Raw genomic sequence first — 19,180 nt, forward strand, 5'->3', positions numbered from 1 at the left:
AGAAGGAGAGAGATGGGAAGGAGACAAACAAAGTGAATGGGGAATGCACGAATGAAGGAGAGAGAAAGAAAGACTGACTGACTAGAAGGATCAGTGGGCAGTTTAGTAGCCGCATTTTAATTTGGGGCAGATTTGGGTCTCTGTTTCTCTGGACCAGGAGTTCTATGGAGCTAGAGAGCTAACCCGCTTGTGTTGGGGATAGAAGGATAGCGCCTGACCTGTTCTATTCCCTAATAGTTTAATGCTTGAGGTGCCTATGACTGGGACACTAACTGCTGGAGAGTGCTGAAAGTCCTGAAATTTTAGGGGCACTCTTAAATCTCTCCTTTCTACCCATTCTCTCTCTTCTTCTATGACCCCCACCCAGCCCAAATTCACAGTTCCAAGCAGGTAAGGCATTTTCAGCATGTGGAAAGAGTGGAACATGGCTATCTGTCATCTTACTGTGGCACTTAGATGCCCTAAGTGAAATCAGAACCTTATTGTGCTAAGCATTATGCATATATATAGTAAGAGACAGTCTCTGCCCTGACCAGCTCAGAGTCTAAATAGAAGGGCAAATGAGACAGAGAAATGAAGTGACTTGGCCAATGTCACTCAGCAGGTCAGCAGCAGAGCCGAGAATAGAACTCAGGTTTATGGAGACACCTACAAATTCCATTGGCTTTTGTGAGAGTTGTATGTGCTCATCACCTCTGCAAATCAGGTCATGAACTATTAACATAGCAACTCAGAAATCTGCCAGCAAATGTGTTTCATTCTGCTGATATAGCTTATTCTAATAGAGCTGGGTGAAATGTTTAAAACACTTGAAATTTCAAGGAAATTGTTTTGCAGAAATGTTTTACTGCTTTTGATTGGCTTATAGAGTGGTCTAAATTTTCAAAGAAAAATGTTCTGGAAAAAATTCATTTTTTTTTAAAAGGGTATATTTTCCTACCAGCAATAATACTGAATAACACTATGAAATAATTCACTCTTGAATATGTTTTTAACTAAGTGTGATTTGGCTGTAAAAACTGCAATAAGATATCAGAGATTGAGAAAGTGAGTGAGAATACTGTCAAGATTAAAATTGTGTTTAATTTTTTCCCCATATATGTTACTAACAATATCATAGACTATTTCAAGTAAAATAATTTAAAAACTCTACTTTTCATCATTTATGTGGTTAATTTACATTTAGAATTTCACTCAAGTTGGACAGTGGAAAAAATGGTCCGTTTCACTTCCTGATTCTGATGCCCTAGCAAGAGCCTTGTGCGGGACTATTTTTAAAATCTTGGCTCTCATCCTGCTCTGCAATACCAACTCCCACCGGGTCCCACATGTTTTCTTGCATTTTTATCCCACTCCCACCCACAAAACCCTTAGATCCCACAAGTCCTGCAGTAAAGACAGATTCCCACATGCCACTAAAAAAGATCAAAAAATGGTCAGTTATATATGTATACACACACACACGGAATTCAGACACAATTTTTACCATTAAAAGAATAAAAAAAAAATCTTGCTTAAACCATGTAAAAATAGTTTAGCTCCTGTTATAATGGACATGAAATCTCTTTCTATCCCTCATTTAAATTTAAGTATTAAAACCTTTATTAAAAAAAAGAAAAAACTTGCTTTTCATTGCTGAAATTCTATTTATGACAAACTGATGAGAAATTTAGTGTTTAGCCACAAATTACTGCAGTCTGGTGTTTTTTTGGTTGTTGCTTTTTTTTGCCCACCCAATCCCTACCGCAATAAAGTACAGTTTATCTGCTCCCACTATTATGGCAGCAGGTCCTGCAGGATCCATGGTATCCCAATCCCGCTGCAAGGCTCTAACCTATCACACTGCTGCTTTCTTTGAGCATTATCTCTGCAAAAAAAGTTTGAATACAAATACACTCTTTTTATTGGAATAAAACAATGGAATCACCTTTAAAAAAAAAAAAATCTCAAAACTAGACTCCAAAAAGAAAGATTCCTTCCTGTTAAAAGGGAGAGATAAGCACATTTTAATTCATTGTGTTGGTGCTATTTACAGAGCCCAGGGCAGCAGGAACAGGTGATGATGGAACAGATGGAGCAGCTGCAAAGGCTGGTAACTGAACAACAGAAAATCATCACATATTATAACCCAGGTACTACCGGGATTTCCTCCTAAGAACTCAGTACTGTACATGGTAACTGTTCACATTCCTACAATGAAATGCTGCAGTTCCCAGAATAAATTCAAGCTATGATGTGGGGTTGGTCGGAGGACGTAGAGGGATCTTCATCTGAGAGTTGTACTAAAATATTTTATTCACACCACAAAAATGGTAACTCCATTTTCTTTGACTTTAAGTATTTCCTTCAGACATTTCATGTGTAAGAGTGCATTTCTATTTAATACTAACAGACATTCATATACATGTGTCGACTAAAGTTTAGATTAAAATTCATTAGTGTTGTAATAAATTTTAGCGTAGTGGGAGGCACTGTTAAAACCTAAAATATCTTCTTTCTCACTATATAAAAACTAGACGAGAAAGGGAACGGAATGGATTCAGCAGACAGGGCTTCAGAAACAGACTTTCAGTGCTGGTAATTCAGTCTCTTCCCCACAATACAATATAACGTCTGGAGCAGCTTCCTCCTTAATGGTAGCAGTGCCAGAAAATGCCATCAGCACAGCAGATAAGAAAAGGAGAATCCGTCTTCTGCAGGGATTTCCTTGCCCCCCTTCCAACTTTGGAATGGATATGGTTCAACAGTGCAAGTGAGACTGGATATGTGAGGGGCCAGCTGGGAGCTTCACCCACTGCACGGAATCTGGTTTTGCAGGGTCCCTCTGCATGAGTGCAAACGGGGAAGTAGACAATGAGACACTGAAAAGCCAAAGGATCTTTGAATTGGTTCCCTCCTGGAGGTATTCCACCAGGGGGGAACAGTTTTTTCCTTTGGACAGGGCTCCACAGTGCCCCACTGGCAGACGTTGCCTGTGGTATGTACATCCGCACATTGTTCTGGCATCCTGGCCTCCCCCCTCCACTTTCTGGGTTACATTAACCAGTTTGGGGATTGCAAGTATCTTGTGCTTCTGAGATGCCTTGAGGACAGACTTTCCACTGCTGGTGGTCTGCAGCTGTAGGACGTGCCATAATGTATGCTAGGCTAAACTCTAGTTCATCAAAACCCATGAACAATGATTCCTGCAATGTTGTAATCATGGATCACGTGCATCCTTTAGAAAAGGTCTTCTATCACAATTTTCTACAGTTTCAGTTTAGCATCCTCAGTGCCTGACAAGCTCAACGACAGTAGGAAGTCTTTTGGCAGCAGTGGAGTTACTCTGGAATTACACTGGTGCAAATGAGATTGGAATTTGGTCCAGTGCTTTTCCATAATCAAAATCTGAATAGGTTTGGCAAAATGCTTAGGATGGCAGAATTCACAAGTAGCTTTAAACTGTTCAACCAGCACTTACAATGCAGATTTCACTAATTTTGGACAGGGTCATATTTTATGTGATTAAACCGCTCTTAAATGATTTCGCCATGCTTTTAGTGACACTGGCTTTTTCCAACACCAGGTATGCATGTCCTTCCATCTTCCCCCACCTCCTTCCCTTCGCAAAAAATACAGGCTATGCAGTCATTGTAAAGAAAATCATGTTCCATTCATGTCCCTCATATATAGTATAGTATGAAGCAGTACAGAATTCTTCGCACATCTATGGGTTACCATGGTGTGTTTTTGAGTAGGGTTGTCAGGGTGTAAAATTATGGGACTAGCTTCAGACTGCAATGCGGTGCAGGAGGGTGGCTTTGGTAGTGGAGAAGTACTGGAACAAACAGGTTTTGACTCTTTAAATCCCTGAGTTCTGGCAGAAAATATAACTCAACATTTGATACTTTTTTACTCTTGTATAGCTCAGAACTGATTTTTCACTGTGTGTGTGGATTCCAATGGACAACCTGCATGCCCTGACTCAGACTGGCAGGTCTTGGCTAGGGTGAGGTAATAGCTTTTATTGGACCAAGTTCTGTTGGTGAGAGAGATGAGCTTTCACACCACACAGAGCTTCTTCAGCTCTGGGAAACATACTGAGAATGTTACAGCTAAATACAAGGTGGAACAGATTGGTCGCTAGCTAATATTCGAAGGGACCATTCAAGGTAGAGTGGCCTGTTAACCTTTGCAATCATAGGACAAAAAGAGGATTAGTGGATTATAGATTTGTAATAATCCATAAATCCAGGGTCATAACTGCTGATCACTAAAAATCATGGACTCAACAGAGCTCTTGAATGGTCCAGTAAAAGATATTACCTCACCCACCTTGTCTCTCAAATATCCTGGGACCAAAACAGCTATAACTACACTGTATAGGTCTTGATTAGGGCATTCAGCAGCGACTGATGATCCTTAAGGACGTTGTGGGTGTCTCCTGCATGGTCCATCTTCTGTAATTGTAGGGGACTGGGTGTTAAATGGACCTTCATGCTGCTATCTTTTTATATTTCTATAATGCAGAAATAATGATTGTTAAAGAAATAAAAACTCGATTAAAAAATTAGACCGTCAGGAAATAATATGCACAATTCATAATGATTCTTGGTAAAATGTGGTCCACATCTCCACATTTCTCCCTAGACCCAAGATATTGTTCCACCAGATGACAGAATGAGTGAATTGCAAAGTTTCATGGGTTCACAGAGGTAGCATTGTGCAGTCAAAGATGTAGATCTTTTTCAGTTCCACTTCCCCCACTCCTGCTGTACTATGTATAGGAAACATTCTTCACAAAAGACAATTAAATCCCTCTGTCCCGGTGGTGGGCAAACTTTTTGACCTGAGGGCCACATCTGGGAATAGAAATTGTATGGCAGGCCATGAATGCTCACAAAATTGGGGTTGGAGTGCAGGAGGGGGTGAGGGCTCTGGTTGGGGGGTGGGCTCTTGGGTGGGGCTGGGAATGAGGAGTTTGGGGTATAGGAGGGTGCTCTGGACTGGGACTGAGGGTTCGGAGGGCAGGAGGGGGATCAGGGCTGGGGCAGGTGTACAGGAAGGGATACAGTTTCCAGCTGACAGTGTGGGCTCGGGGATGGGGGCTGGGGATGAGAGGTTTGGGGTTCAGGATGGTGCTCTGGGTTGAGATTGAGGGGTTTGGAGAGTGGGAGGGGGATCAAGGCTGGGGTAGGGAGTTGGGGCACGAGGAGAGGCTCAGGGGTGCAGGCTCTGAGTAGCGCTTACCTCCAGTGGCTCCTGGAAGCAGTGGCATGTTCCTTCTCCGGCTCATATGTGGAGGTGCGGCCAGGCAGCTCTGCACGCTGCCCCATCCGCAGGCACCGCCCCTGCAGCTCCTACTGGAGCACGTAGGAGCCGGAGCAGGGCTATGCGGCTGCTTCCAGGAGCCATGTGCTGCGGCCCCAACCCTGCATCCCAGCCAGAGTGCCGGAGCATGGCCGTGCTACATGGTGTGGCCCCCATCCCAGCTCCCTGGCTGGAGCACCGGAGTGGGTCAAGCCCCAGACCTTGCTCCCCAGCGGGAGCTTGCGGGCCAGCTTAAGACGGCTCGCGGGCTGTAGTTTGCCCACCCCTGCTCTATCCCTGTGAAAATAAAACAATAGTGCCTCATATGTACATGAAGGAACAGGACATGGCTAGTTTGGATAGAATTATTTATAATCTAAATTCAAGTTTCAGTCAACCATATAAGGAACAACTGCTTGTAAAGCTTCATTTTTAAAATGTTAAACTTTATATTAGGTACAGCTAAGCCTAAGAAAATAATTTTAAGCGTTGGAGAATCTATTTGGCTTTTGTATAGATCCCAGTTTTAAACTGATTTAAGACAGTATCCCCTGCTTCCACTGGAGTCAATAGGAGTTTTACTATTGACTTTAGTAGGAGCAAGATCGGGGCCCTAAGACTGCAGATTTTGTAAAAAGAAATAGAATCAGATCCTCTGCTGACATAAATTGGCATATCTCCACTTAAGTCAATGGAGCTACACTGATATACATTACCTAATGTTACATCTAGGTTTTTGACTTGTTTAACTAGAATTCCAGCCCAATGAAATGAAAGGATTTAGAACAGCTGAGTTCTGACAGACCCTTCATTTGTAGGATAAGATCTGGTAATAGGGATGGGGGGAGTTTCCTTTCCAACCTGGCATATACATCAGAGATTATCAGAATCTTTCCAATGGCTTCAACTTTCAGAATCTTTGGAAATGTCCAAGCTCTGAGGTTCCACTTCATTTCTTCTCACCCTTAGAGAATTAAAGATCTTTCTATAGGAACTTCGAAAAGTCGGGCTGGAGAAGCAGTACACGATGGGGTCCAAAGTACTGTTGAGATAGGTCCAGCAGATAGTAACATCAAATACATTCACAGAAAAACGAAATGCTGCACAACTTTCAAAGCTTTGGAGAATATACACAAGCACTCTGCCCAACACGCTAGGCAGGAAGCAAACTCCAAACACCACCACCACTGCAATCACTAACAACATGGCTTTCTGCAGCTTAGGTTGACCGCTCAACTCACGGGGGCTCTTCTTCAGCTTCCCGATGACGCCAACTGTGCAGAACAAAATTAGGCCAAAGGGAACGAGAAACTCCAAAAAGAATATGATGACGTGCCAGATGCTGTAGAAATTGGCCTCTCCTTGTAGGGTGAAACTGCAGCACTCAGTAGAGTTTTTGGATCGAGGGGCAACCAGGATCTCAACAGTCAATCCAATTGCTAAAAGCCAAACCAAGCACGCAATGACTCTGGCATTCCTAGCTGTGAGAAAGCTGGTTTTATTGTTAGGGTGGACCACCCGGAAATAGCGATCCAGAGCCACCGCAGTGAGGAATGCGATGGAGACAGCTTGGGAAAGAGACAGTGTGAAGAATATTACCGAACAGAGTAGATCTCTATAATCCCATTTCTCTATAGTGCTAAACCTGAGAGCAAGCACCAGTCGAAACGGCAGGCAAATGCTCAGCAAGACATCTGCGATAACCAGGTTGAGCAAGTATACAGTGTGTGGCTTCCAAATTTTCAAACGGAAGTAGAACGTCCACAGAGCAATAGCATTGCTTGTGAGTCCCAGCAAAAATTCCAAAATTAGTAGGATGTTCATGGCGATTTCCACAGCCTCATTGTAAACAGAGCAGTTAGAATTTGTCATTTTCTGCTGGCTCCTCAAAAGGACTGAAAAACTGAAACCCGTCTGGATCATGTTACACTTCAAAGCCCACCCCCAAAAAAGGGTTTCTTTTCCTCCTAATACTGTAATTACTTCTGCATTTCTCAGAAAAGGAAGTATACCATCAGCATCAGGAGGTCAAAAGTAAATCACTATTAAGCATCAGTAAATAAAATGTAAATTGTACTCCGTATGTATGTATATTTATATATATAGATGTGTGTACACAAAACCACACACAGAATGGTTTCCTGTACATGAAATCTTGACCTGAATCTGCACCTCCTGTGAAGCACTGAGCATTCAATTCCCAGTGAAAAAATGTAAATTGAGGATGCTCAGCTCCTTGTATGATCTGACTCTATTTATGCTTTACAGATGTAAAACCCCAGAAAAGTGTTAAGTGTTATTTAGCCTTCCATGGTACAAACATATCACTATTATATTGCCATCCTTTTTAGGGAAAAGAAAATATGGTGACTTATTGTGAAAATCAGTATCCCAATAAGAGAGATGATTTCATTTTAATGTACCACTTCTATGCAGCTAAAAAAAGGGCGGGGTGGCATGTTTCTGTGTGTCTGAACAATGGTACTTCAAGTCTCGTTACTAACGAGTCACTAGCACTGGATTAAATGACACTAATTACACTGCCATTCCCAGAGAATATACTGGAAATGCAGTAACATAATGTAACATGATTTCTTCCCCAGTGTGCTTAAAATAACTCCAGTTTCTGGAACTGAAAGTCTTTGAACATTTTTTTTTTAAAACCCAAATGACACTTCTCTCTCTGACCCTTTTCTCTCTGTGTGTGTAACACACACACACAGACTATGTGTTATGTTTTTTTCTTCAGTACCCTTCTCCTCATAGGGCCGACTCTGTGGGAATTCCAGGGCTAAGCGCCCCTCCCCCCAGCACCTCCCACCTGCCAGCAGCCCCGCCAATCAACTCCTTCCCTTCCCACCCAGTGCCTCCTGCCCATCACGGATCAGCTGTTCCATGGCGTGCAGAAGGCGCTGGGAGGGAGGGGAAGGAGCAGGAATGGGGCTTGCTCGGGAGAGGGGTGGGACTGGATGAGAAGAGGCAGGGTGGGGGCAGAGCAGGGGTGGGGAATTTGGGGAAGGGGTGCAGTGGGGGCAGGGTCTTGGGCTGAGAAGGGGAGGTTGAGCACCCCCGGGGAAAGTTGGAAGCTATACTTCTCCTCCTAGAATTGCTCAGCTTTCTCCACAGGACTGACTGCTTTCTCCAAGCCCTTCAGAGGGTAGCAGTGGCACGCACACTTGATTGGTGCTTCACAGGGAGAGAGTCAGCCAAATGCCAGCTGCTCTCTTTCCCCGGCTGTGTGCAAAAGGAATCTGTGATTGGCGAGCTCCTATCTAGGAATCCAGGAGCCACCCAGAAATCCAAGGGAAAATCTGTGAATTCCAGGGAAATGTAGAACAGGTGGGGAGATGCAGAGGTGTCTTCCCTAAATCTGGAGTGCTCCAGGGGCTGGTGCAGCCCCAGGTACAAGTTAGAGCAGCCCCAAGGTGGTCTATGCTGTGGCCTTTGATGCAGCCTAGAGTAACTGCTGTTGCAGTTGCTTAAAAGGGCTGCTTCGAAGGGCAGAATCTGTCCCCATGCCTCACAATACCCACATGAGGTGCGGTAGGTGAGCAGTGTCCCTCTTCAAAGAGTCTGCTCCAAGTGTGGAAGAAGAAGGCTCCAAGCTGGGAGTGTGTACAGGAGTTAAGTGGAGCTGTCAGGAATGGTTTGTGAGGGGTGTGACAGCATAGAAGAGACAGATGGGTGAGGAGAGGCAGGATTTAGTTGATGTTCCTGCTTTGAGCAGGGGGTTGGACTAGATGACCTCCTGAGGTCTCTTCCAACCCTGATCTTCTCTGATTCTAAGTGCCAGAGGCTGCAGTAGGCAGCTAGCTGAGGTTTCGGTAATGACAGAGAAGAGAGAAGGAATCAGAGAAGTTGCCGTTTAGAGGAAGATGCACTGTATCTGTCTAAGAGGAAGGCAAGTCCTCAGTATTTTTGCCAGCAAGTTAAAAAAAAAGTATGGATTGAATGAATGGACTAGAAGGTGGAAAGAAAGCTGGCTATTGTCAGGTGCAACGAGTAGTGATCAATGGCTCGATGTCTAGTTGGCAGCCAGTATCAAGCAGAGGGCCACAGGGGTCAGTCCTGGAGCCGGTTTTGTTCAACATCTTTATTAACTATCTGGATGATGGGATAGATTGCACCCTCAGTAAGTTCACAGATGACACTATACTGGGGGTAGAGGTAGATATGCTAGAGGGTAGAGATAGGGTCCAGAGTGACCTAGACAAATTGGAGGATTGGGCCAAAGAAATCTGATGAGGTTCAACAAGGACAAGTGCAGAGTCCTGCATTTGCGACAGAAGAATCCCATGCACTGCTGCGGGCTGGGGATTAACTGGCTTAGCAGCAATTCTGCAGAAAAAGACCTGGGGATTACAGTGGATGAGAAGCTGGATATGAGTCAACAGTGTGCCCTTGTTGGTGTCAAAGTTAGACTCAGGACTCACAGTTTGTCAGACCACTCTGTTTTATTAGCACAGCGCTCTGCTAATACACCCAGATAATGTGAGCACTATGCAAGACACAAACTATCTTATTTATACAGATAAAAGAGCGGGAATTAGACAAAGGGACAAAGAAAGCAAAACAGTAAAATTCACCTGGGGCACAGCATGCATATCCTACTTCCTTACTAACTCTTATCGATCTAAGGCTAATACTTCACCAATTGCTCTTAAACGGTGCAATTGTTCTATGTTAATGTCTGTATTCCTGACACCTGGATTGCAGCATTCCAACAATTTGCTTAAAGATACAGACAGCATTTCTTTAATCCTTTCTATTTTCACAACATAATTCATTCTACTTTCACATTGCCAAGAAGGCTAATGGCATATTGGACTGCATTAATAAGAGCAATGCCAGCAGATCAAGGGAAGTGATTATTCCCCTCTATTCGGCACTGGTGAGGCCACATCTGGAGTATTGCGTCCAGTTTTGGGCCCTCCACTATAGAAAGGATGTGGACAAACTGGAGAGAGTCCAGCGGAGGGCAACAAAAATGACTGGGCTTGTTTAGTCTGCAGAAGAGAAGAACGAGGGGGGATTTGATAGCAGCCTTCAACTACCTGAAGGAAGGTTTCAAAGAGGATGGAGCTAGGCTGCTCTCAGTGGTGGCAGATGACAGAACAAAAAGCAATGGTCTCAAGTTTCAGTGGGGGTGGCCTAGTTTGGATATTAGGAAACACTGTTTCACTAGGAGGGTGATGAATCACTGGAATGGGTTACCTAGGGAAGTGGTGGAATCTCCATCCTTAGAGGTTTTTAAGGCCCATCTTGACAAAGCCCTGACTGGGATGATTTAGTTGGGGATTGGTTCTGCTTTGAGCAGGGGGTTGGACTAGATGACCTCCTGAGGTCTCTTCCCACCCTAATCTTCTGTGATTCTAAGTCATGACTTTCAGAGCGCGGTCTGAGCAAAGAGCCTGCAGCTGTCTGTGTGGCCAGGCCAAGCCATCTGTTAAGAACATTTTCCATATGGAAATCAGTGTGTGTGAGCCAAAAATCTCAGGGTGGTTGGAACTTGGCTTTATATTGAATGTGAAATGCAGTTTACTCTGGGGGTTACTAGTGTGCTGAATCAGATGGGGCAGGACCAGACTCTGAGGGTAACAGGCAGTTCCTAGCCATTGCCTGTAAGATGAAGGTCTTAACTCCTCTCCTTAGCTGACATAATGTCATCTATTATATTTATGCTAAAATACATTTTTTTCAGTCTCATGACCCTTTATTGATCTTCTGAATGATTCCATTGGTGTGTTAGTATAAAATGACACAATTGGGACAGCACGATAGACCTTTTACCCTATAGACCAAATACATTCTGCATAGAGTTGCCAGGCATCCGGTTTTCGACCAGAACACCTGGTCTGAAAGGGACACTGGTGGCTCCAGTTAGCACCATCGACTGGGCCATTAAAAGTCCAGTTAATGGTGCAGTGGAGGCCTGGGGCTAAGGCAGGCTCTCTGCCTGCCCTAGCTCCATGCAGCCCCTGCAAGCGTCCGCCAGGTCCCTGCAGCCCCTAGACTCATGGGCCGCCAGGGAGGCTCTGTGCGCTGCTCCCTCCCACAGTGCCGGCTCCACAGTTCCCATTGGCCAGGAACCGTGACCAATGAGAGCTGTGGAGGCAGCACCTGCAGACGCAAAGGCAGTGCACAGAGGCTCCCTGTCCGCCCATGCATCTAGGGGCTGCAGGGACCTGGCAGCCGCTTCCTGGGAGCCATGGTAAGCATGGCTGGGATCGCAAACCTCACTTGGAGCCCACACTCCCAGCCCAGAGCCCATACACCCCACACCCCAACCTCCTGTCCCAGCCTGGAGTCCTCTCCCACACCCCAAACCCTTCATCCCTGACCCTACCCCAGAGCCGGCACCTCCAGTCAGAGCCCTCACCCCCCTCCCGCACCCCAATCCAGTGAAAGTATTGAGGGTGGGAAAGAGTGAACGACGGAGAGAGCGGGGATGGAGCAAGCAGGGACAGGGTCTCAGAGAAAGGGCGGGGCAGAGACAGGGCCTCGGGGCAGGGGCAGGGCAGGAGTGTTTGGTTTTGTGTGATTAGAAAGTTGGCAGCCCTAATTCTGCAGTCAGAACTGTCCCTTGGGTACAGCAAATTGGGGCAACAGTTCTGGGCCTCACGCTTTGGTGGGCCCCTCTAGCCGGTGCAATTGGCCGGTGCAGTGGGTCCTGGAAGTGACAGATTCATCACTTCCATCCCGGGCCTCACACCCCCCTAGTGATGGTCCCCCTATGGCCTGTCTTATGCTGCCTTCATACTGGGCATGAATTTTAAATCTCCAAGAGATCTACAAAACAAGTTAGGTTTGACCTGGTGCCTCTCCTTGCTTGCTGTCTCTGCCTCCCTTGTTAGCTACTGCTCCTTTGTTTCCCTGCTGTACAATCAGAGAGGCAGAGAACAGGGAGCTAGGTTCCTGGCAGGGGGAATCTGTCTAGTAGTCAAAGCTATATTCCCTAGTGGCAGAGGACAGCATTGCAGGTAAAACCTCCTAACAATTCAGAACCTTGAGTTCAAGTTCAGTATTCAGTGGGGCCCAGCAAGGAAAGATGAAATTGGCCTGGTCATCTAGTTGGAGGTGCTGGCCAGTATGGAATAGATTTAATTTATTATTTGATGTATCTCACTGGGAGGCATAGTCCCTTCAAAATTAAATATTTCAGAGCTGTATTAAAGTTATATCTAGAATGTCTAGAAACCTCTTCTCTCCAGGTGCTCTACCCAGACATTAGAAATGCTCATACTGACAGTCCCTGCTCTGTATTTCTGGTATCTGGGTGCTCTTTGGAAAGGCCCCCTCACTTCCATCACTGCACTGAGAAAGCCTTAGTTCCCCTTTGGGAGCCACTGCAAGGCCTTTCTGTTTAGTCACCTTTTTGCCTGATGAACTGGCCTAGAAGGGATGGAGGGCACCTCATTTTCTTTGCTTGGGGGTACTCTGTGAGGACCCTTTAAATGACAATGTGTCAGCTGAGTTATGCTCTGATCTATGTGGTGTTTAATAATTATGGGCATGTAACTGGTGGTTGTCGTAGGCCTGGTTTAAACATTAAAAATAACTCTTATAACAAGATTCAATATTTTAGCATTTTGGCTGAACATGTAAACACCAGTAAACATGAAAAAATGAATATTTTAGTACAATGCCTGTTTAGCAGAAGTATTCTCGGTCAGAACTGGTTCTGTACCAGACTGACACTTCTCCTTTGTTTGTTATCACAGGCTTTTCAGTCTATCCTGGCACCCCTTCTCAGCTCATTGCCATGGTGCCAACACTTCCAAGATTTCCTGCCACTTTGTTTCCTGTCCAGCTCCCTTTGGAAAACTCTTCACCAGTCCAGAACCATGGACATTTACAAACCAGTCCATCAATAATGCAGACTTCCCTTCAGAGATGTTCCCCAGCATCCTCACCGAACAATAACTGCTCAGAAACGTTAGGTGAGTGCCTGCAACCTCCAAGTCCAGGTGGGGAATTAACTAGGGCACTGGAAATCTGCACCCAAGGACATTGTGCAAATCATGAAAGCTAAAATCTATATGATTTTTGATGCTTTTTTGTTTTAAAAGCTTTGAAATAAAGTTTTAAACTCATTTCCCCACTAGTTTGAGATGGTGGCCGTGCTATTTCCAGTGCTAACCAAGTAATCCGAGGCTTGTTTATGTGGGTGGAACAGAAATAAATGTTAGATTAAAATAAAAAAGTTGAGTCACAGATTGCAAGGAACACGGTGGTTTCCAGGGGAGAGACGATAAGAAGGAACTAAGCGATATGGCTTCCAAAGGTGATAGATGCGTCTGCTTCACGAAGGAGGAAGTCTCTGTGTTTTCCTTAGCAATCTCTGTGTTTTCACAGAGGCATGTAGTCCTGCCTTAAGAGGACTGGGATGGAAGCGCCAGTCTGGCTTTTTTTTTCCGTATCACATTGTGCTGTACTCATCCTCAACAGTATTTCTCAATCTTTTTGATAACGGACTGGCTTGCTGCCTTCCTAAACTTCAGGAAAATCTCAGGGACTGGTGCCAGTCCACAGACTGGTAGTTGAGAGACTGCTTTATAGGAAAATGTTGAGAAGTGAGAAGGAAGCAAAGCCAAAGTGATCAAAGAAAGTGATAGCAAGAACAAGAAATGAGAAACCAGGGAAAAACAGGGAGAATTTATTATGGAGGGGATGCAAAAAAGTGCAAATGATGAAGGCAATTAAATGCCAAGGGGAGAAAATGTAAATCAGACCTTTGTCCTAATTTCCTTTAAGTTTACTGCTAACAAGACCAGCTACAGCACAATGGTATGGTTTCCTGTTACAGTGGGAGACACCAAGGGACCCATTCAGCAGGGTATTTAAGCCAGTGCCTGGCCTTAAACATGACTGGTTGGGCTTATGCTTAAGTACTTCGCTGAACCGGGGCCTAGTGGAAATTGTGATGGGTGTGTTTTGTTAGGCCCTAGAGTTGAGAACTAACAAGTGTCAAAACGTATATAAACTGAAAAAAAAAGGTGTTTCTCTGACTATAGGGAAAGAGATTGAGCCATTGTCTCGAAGTGCTGGAAGCCCCCCCAAAAAACTTTCCAGACAAGATGCTCAAGAAGAGGAAATCACAGCCAGCAAAGGTGAATTACAGGAACAGATCTGATTAATATATCGAATGACTGTAAGAGGAAGACGAAACATGCTCAGTGTGTTTTGGGAGGGGTTATGAAGAGTATTTTCTTTCTCCAGTACACTGCGCATTATGCATATTGTTCTTCCTCTTGGTTTGAAAATTGTAGAGCTAAAGCAACTCATATATCAGATAGCTCAACTTGGCACTGTTTGTAGAGTTAGGCAGACACTGTAGAAAGGCAAGGGACGCAGCATGGCCCAGTGCATCAGGTGCAGGCTTGGAAGCAAGGAGAGCTTGGTTCTAGTTCCAGTTCTGCTACTTAACTTGCTGTGTGACCTTGAACATGCCACTTAAACTCTTTGGGCTGTATCTCTATCTGGCATAAATTAGCATTGCTCTGTTTACTTCCTCTGGAGTGTGCCAGCTATAAACTAAACTACAGCTGATCCCAAGGAGGAGTAACTTACATCTCCCTGCACCAGTTCCCAGTGAATCTGATTCTTGGTAAATCACCTACACTAAGTCATTCAAGCTAAATGAAACTAGTTGTTAACCTCCATTAAACACTTGCAGATGCTTTTTCTCTAGGAGCAAAATACTCTCCCCTGTGCAAAGCTAGAGTAGCTTGGCTTGGCATGGGGGGTTGGGATGTCTGTTGGAGAGGAAAATCAAGATGTCTCCACAGGGCTTCAGTAGCACTTGCTGTATTTGTGCTGCAAAGAGTGGACGCGAGTTGCCAGCGATGTCATATTTGTGAAACATGAAGGATCAAACATAGGCTCTTCTGCTCTCAGACCACAGAATTCTGTGATTTGAACTAAAGAAGTAATTCTCAATTGGTTGACACTAGTATTAGGCTTTTATCAAAGTGACAACATACTAGTTATAGTGAGTCTTGCCAGTCAGTTCAGTTTGGAGAATGTCAGGGGTTGACACATTTTTGTGACAAAACCTCCTATTACAAAAACTACACGCAGCTCTTCTTGCATCCATTTGGTAGGTGACATAAATGGACACACTTGAGCAGGTTTAATTCTATCCCGCAGACAGCAATACTGTGCAATACTCTGACTAACCAGTTAATTTCACTTTTATACATTGAGCGGGCATAAATCAATTCATTTTCACTTTCCTTCTTTGTAATCATTAGACTTAGGGATTAGATTCTTGTGGTCTTTTTTGAGTCTTATTCTTCCATCTAGTTAAGTTTAAAATATTGCCGGAAGCATTTTCAAACATTAAAAAATCTTAGAAGTTATAGAAAACTTGAAAAATGTCAAGGCTTTCTTCTTTTGTCCCTCCTTACTGCTGTTTAGATGAAAGCCCACTAAAGGAAGAGGCTTGTCCTAATACTCTGCCTGCCATTAAAGAAGAAGAGGGAGAGCAAACTGATGAACAGATTCCCCTTTCCCCTTTTGGCATAAGGATGGACGCAAGGACTAGAAACCTGGAAGACAGGTGAGGAAAGGTTTTAGTTTGTCATTTACAACGATACAAATAAAACTGTCACTGAACAGTTACTAGTTTTCCTCACTTTTATACACATAAAGTCCTAGGTGCTGGAACTAGTGGTGCTGGGGGTGCTGCCACACCCCCTGGCTTGAAGTAGGGTTTACAGTTTGGTTCAATGGCTCTCAGCACCTCCACTATAAAAATTGTTCCAGCACCTCTGCATACAGTAAATTGCAAGTGTAATTCAATGGATATCACAGACAAAGCCCCTTTCCCTATTATGAGATTAGCTTGTGTGCATGGGTGAAGGTGGGACAGATCCATGGCTTCTTGATAGGACTGCCAGCTCCAGAGCATAAACACCGATGACAACATTCAATCAACTCCTAGAAAAAAAGTTAAATGGAGGAGGTGTGCTGGGAGGGGGCCAGACACCCTGAGCACACTGGTGTAAGTGGGTATGCAGGCTAACCAGCCAGAGAAAGAAAATAAAGTCACAGTGATGGCCTCTTCATATCCCTTTCACAGGGTTTCCAAACACACCCAAACAGATCAGCTCAAACTACTGGGTAATAACCCCCGAGTCCTTTTCAGTTTAAGACAGCTGGGAGGGGAGAGGACTGTTGTATAGAGCTCTGTATTCTAAGTTGCCTGGGTACTCGAAGTCCAGTTCAGCCTATTATATACGATTGATTGTAAAAGTAAAAGATGGAAACCAAGACTGGTACCAATTGGACTGTTTACATTAAAAGAACTGGGATAAAGGGTCTTTAAAGCTCCTGCTAAAGTCACTGGCTGGCATGACTGAGCTGAATGATTCTAGAAATGGAAGGAAATGTTTGCAATTGAAATCATCAACATGTGTTTTGATTGGTTAATGTTAATTGCCACCCATTGTCTGATATTGCCCATCTGAGCATCACTGGAAGGAACAGTGGGATGCCTGGGTTGTAAGAAACAAGCTCTACCATCAGGGGTTGTCGCCGTCAGGTCTAGGGATCCCGGGGCCCACCACAACACTGCTGGGCCTTTGTCATTCTCATCTGCAAAGGCATCCTCACCAGACCCAGTTAAAGAGAGGGAACCAGATGGCATTGCTGCTTTCACTGGCTTTGGCTAAATCCTGACCAAAACTTGGGATATGAACCTGCTGTCACCCTCTCCCGCGTATCTTACTTTCTCCCCCCCCACCCTCCCTTATTCCTGTCTTTCCTCTCTCTCTCCTTTTGTCTTTTACCTAATAAGACTGGCCAGCCAGGGCAGATCCACCTTTTGCTACACTGCTGTGAAGGACAGCTAAAAGCAATCCCTTAAACACAGCCTGATGTTGGTAAAAGTTGGCCAGGTGTTCAAGTGCATGATCTGACTGTGCTGGGCCTGTGTTTCTCTAGCAGCAAGGTTGTCAGTGAAAATCAGCCCCAGAGGCAGAAGCTGCATTTCCTATCTTTACTGTTCCTTTCTCACCCCTTTCATGTGCTTTTGCCTTGAAGGAAACTGGACCAGACTTCAACTACAGTAACTGCTCAAGATCCTCTCAACTAACCTTTTCTCTTTTCCTCCCCAAAAAGGACAGCTAAGACCATATTTAAAGCCATCTAAAAGACTGTCACACATGGGTTTTGCCTATATAAGGTTTTATGTAACTAAAGAGAAAGGGAACAGGATGCACCCTTACCCGTACAACAGCCTCCTTTGCAGTAGCTTCCTCTTTTCTTGCATAATCTTGCCTAGATCAGCCATGTGATAGTGAGGACCCAGATAACCCCTTTCATGTCAAAGCACCCTTACACCTTGTCACAGAGAGACGTTCATATTAAATAATCTAGAATTCCCCAAGATTCAGGATTGCCAACCACAAGTGTGTAAAAATAATAATAATGAGTCAGCCTCGCACACCCCAGAATGAGATTTTTAAAATGATAATTTTGGGGTTCTTTTATTTGCCTTCTGAATTTTGGATTTAAATCTTCCAGCTCATCTCTGCAGTCTTGAGGGCTAGAAAAGTGGTTTTTTTTTAAATGAAAGCTGAGATTCTCACAAAATCAGAGGACTCCTGGAGCTGAAGCTTTAAGAAAAATTACCAATACTGGCAACACTGAGATGCACGCTACATAAACACATACTTCTCACACACCCTTTCTTTCACTCACTTCTCCTTCCCTGGGGCAACCCTAATTATTCCAGAAACAACTTTTAAATATTAGCAACTATGCATAGTTTACAAAGAAGCAGGGCAGCAGAAAACAAGGAAGAAAAAAGCTGACCTCTGTGAGCACGAAGACGAGGGCTAAGTTTTGCAAAAGTACCCTCCATTTTTGCATATACAAACACCTGCACACACACTTTTCGAGCACTAGCACTTGCACACACAGGTGGTAGCATGTACAAGTGCAAAACCCATTCTTGCATACGTGTTAGAATGTCTCAACTTTCACACACGGGAATTGGTGCTTGAAATGGTGTCTGCAAGTGCAAAGTTTCATGCAAACAAGTGAAAGCCAGTTTGAGGCCCCTTGAAAATGCAGCCCTTAGCTTCCTCAAGTGATTAAGCCTATGCATAAAAAAATCACCTGGTGCCTCAAGACATCTCTTGAGCATTTTAGCAACAATTATAGCCATACGTTTACTCCTCACTGAGCTTCAGAGAGCTCCAGATCAGGCAATAATGTCATCAGCAAGCGAGGATCATCCACTCAGAAGGAGGAAGTAATGATAAATACTGAGATGCTTTTCTAAAGCAAATTAAGAAGACCTTCCAAAAATATTTCCATATGTGTCCTCAGCACGTTTGTATTTTCACATCTTATGATGCTTTCAAGATTTGCTTTCCCTGAGACGTCAGAGACCTTTTAAATAAGTTTTTAGACACATCCCTAATACTGAAAGGTTTGCCTCTGCTTCACTACCTTGGTCTGTTATTCAGAGACTTCCATTTGCGCTTCCAATGCATTACAGACATTCTTTTTCTCCTCTGACAAAGTAAGGGCATGTTGTGAAATGTCGCTTTTTTCACCAAGTATTTCAGACTTCTCCCTCTCACTGCGTTATTCTCTGCTGGAGCTGGTGTGGGTCTAGGACAAGTGCTTGGAATAAGCAGGCTGTGCAGGGTTGGAAATAGTCTAGTTTTTGAGATTTATTTTTCCTTTAGGTATTTTCCATTTCCCAGTGTTTTAGGAGAAATTGCTATCTGTCTGACTGTAAAACATATATTCAGGCTCACACAGGATATTTTCAAAGTGAAAGGTGGTTCCTGTAAGGTTCCAGAGGGCCAGAACCCTGGTCTGTAGGGCTCCAGGTGACCAAAGCTGCTCTGCCACTCTCTGGCAGCTATGGTAG

General features: G+C 44.3%; 2 protein-coding genes across 5 annotated transcripts in view; one reads left to right on the forward strand and one right to left on the reverse strand.

Annotated features, from left to right (window-relative positions):
- The window catches only part of TCP10L2 (t-complex 10 like 2), a 61,168-nt gene that overhangs the window by 2,237 nt on the left and 39,751 nt on the right, over positions 1-19,180 (forward strand). For 3 of the 4 annotated variants that reach the window (XR_003999660.1, XM_030556746.1, XM_030556744.1), the window contains exons 2-5: positions 2,036-2,132; positions 13,011-13,229; positions 14,304-14,399; positions 15,709-15,850. Coding sequence is in view for 3 of the 4 variants with exons in the window: in XM_030556746.1 (XP_030412606.1) it covers positions 2,036-2,132; positions 13,011-13,229; positions 14,304-14,399; positions 15,709-15,850 (554 nt within the window). In the remaining variant the exon portion in view is untranslated. The remainder of the gene's footprint in view (positions 1-2,035; positions 2,133-13,010; positions 13,230-14,303; positions 14,400-15,708; positions 15,851-19,180) is intronic. The other variant, XM_030556745.1, reaches the window with a different exon arrangement.
- GPR31 (G protein-coupled receptor 31) lies at positions 5,895-7,119 on the reverse strand. The gene has a single exon (XM_030556747.1). The coding sequence runs from the start codon at positions 7,111-7,113 to the stop codon at positions 6,193-6,195; it is 921 nt and encodes a 306-aa protein (XP_030412607.1). The 5' UTR covers positions 7,114-7,119; the 3' UTR covers positions 5,895-6,192.

Source organism: Gopherus evgoodei, chromosome 3 (genome assembly GCF_007399415.2).
Source record: "Gopherus evgoodei ecotype Sinaloan lineage chromosome 3, rGopEvg1_v1.p, whole genome shotgun sequence".
NCBI classification, from domain to species: domain Eukaryota; kingdom Metazoa; phylum Chordata; order Testudines; family Testudinidae; genus Gopherus; species Gopherus evgoodei.

Coding starts and splice junctions, on each gene's coding strand:
- GPR31 (XM_030556747.1), bottom strand. CDS start 7,113: ATGAACATCCTACTAATTTTGGAATTTTTGCTGGGACTCACAAGCAAT.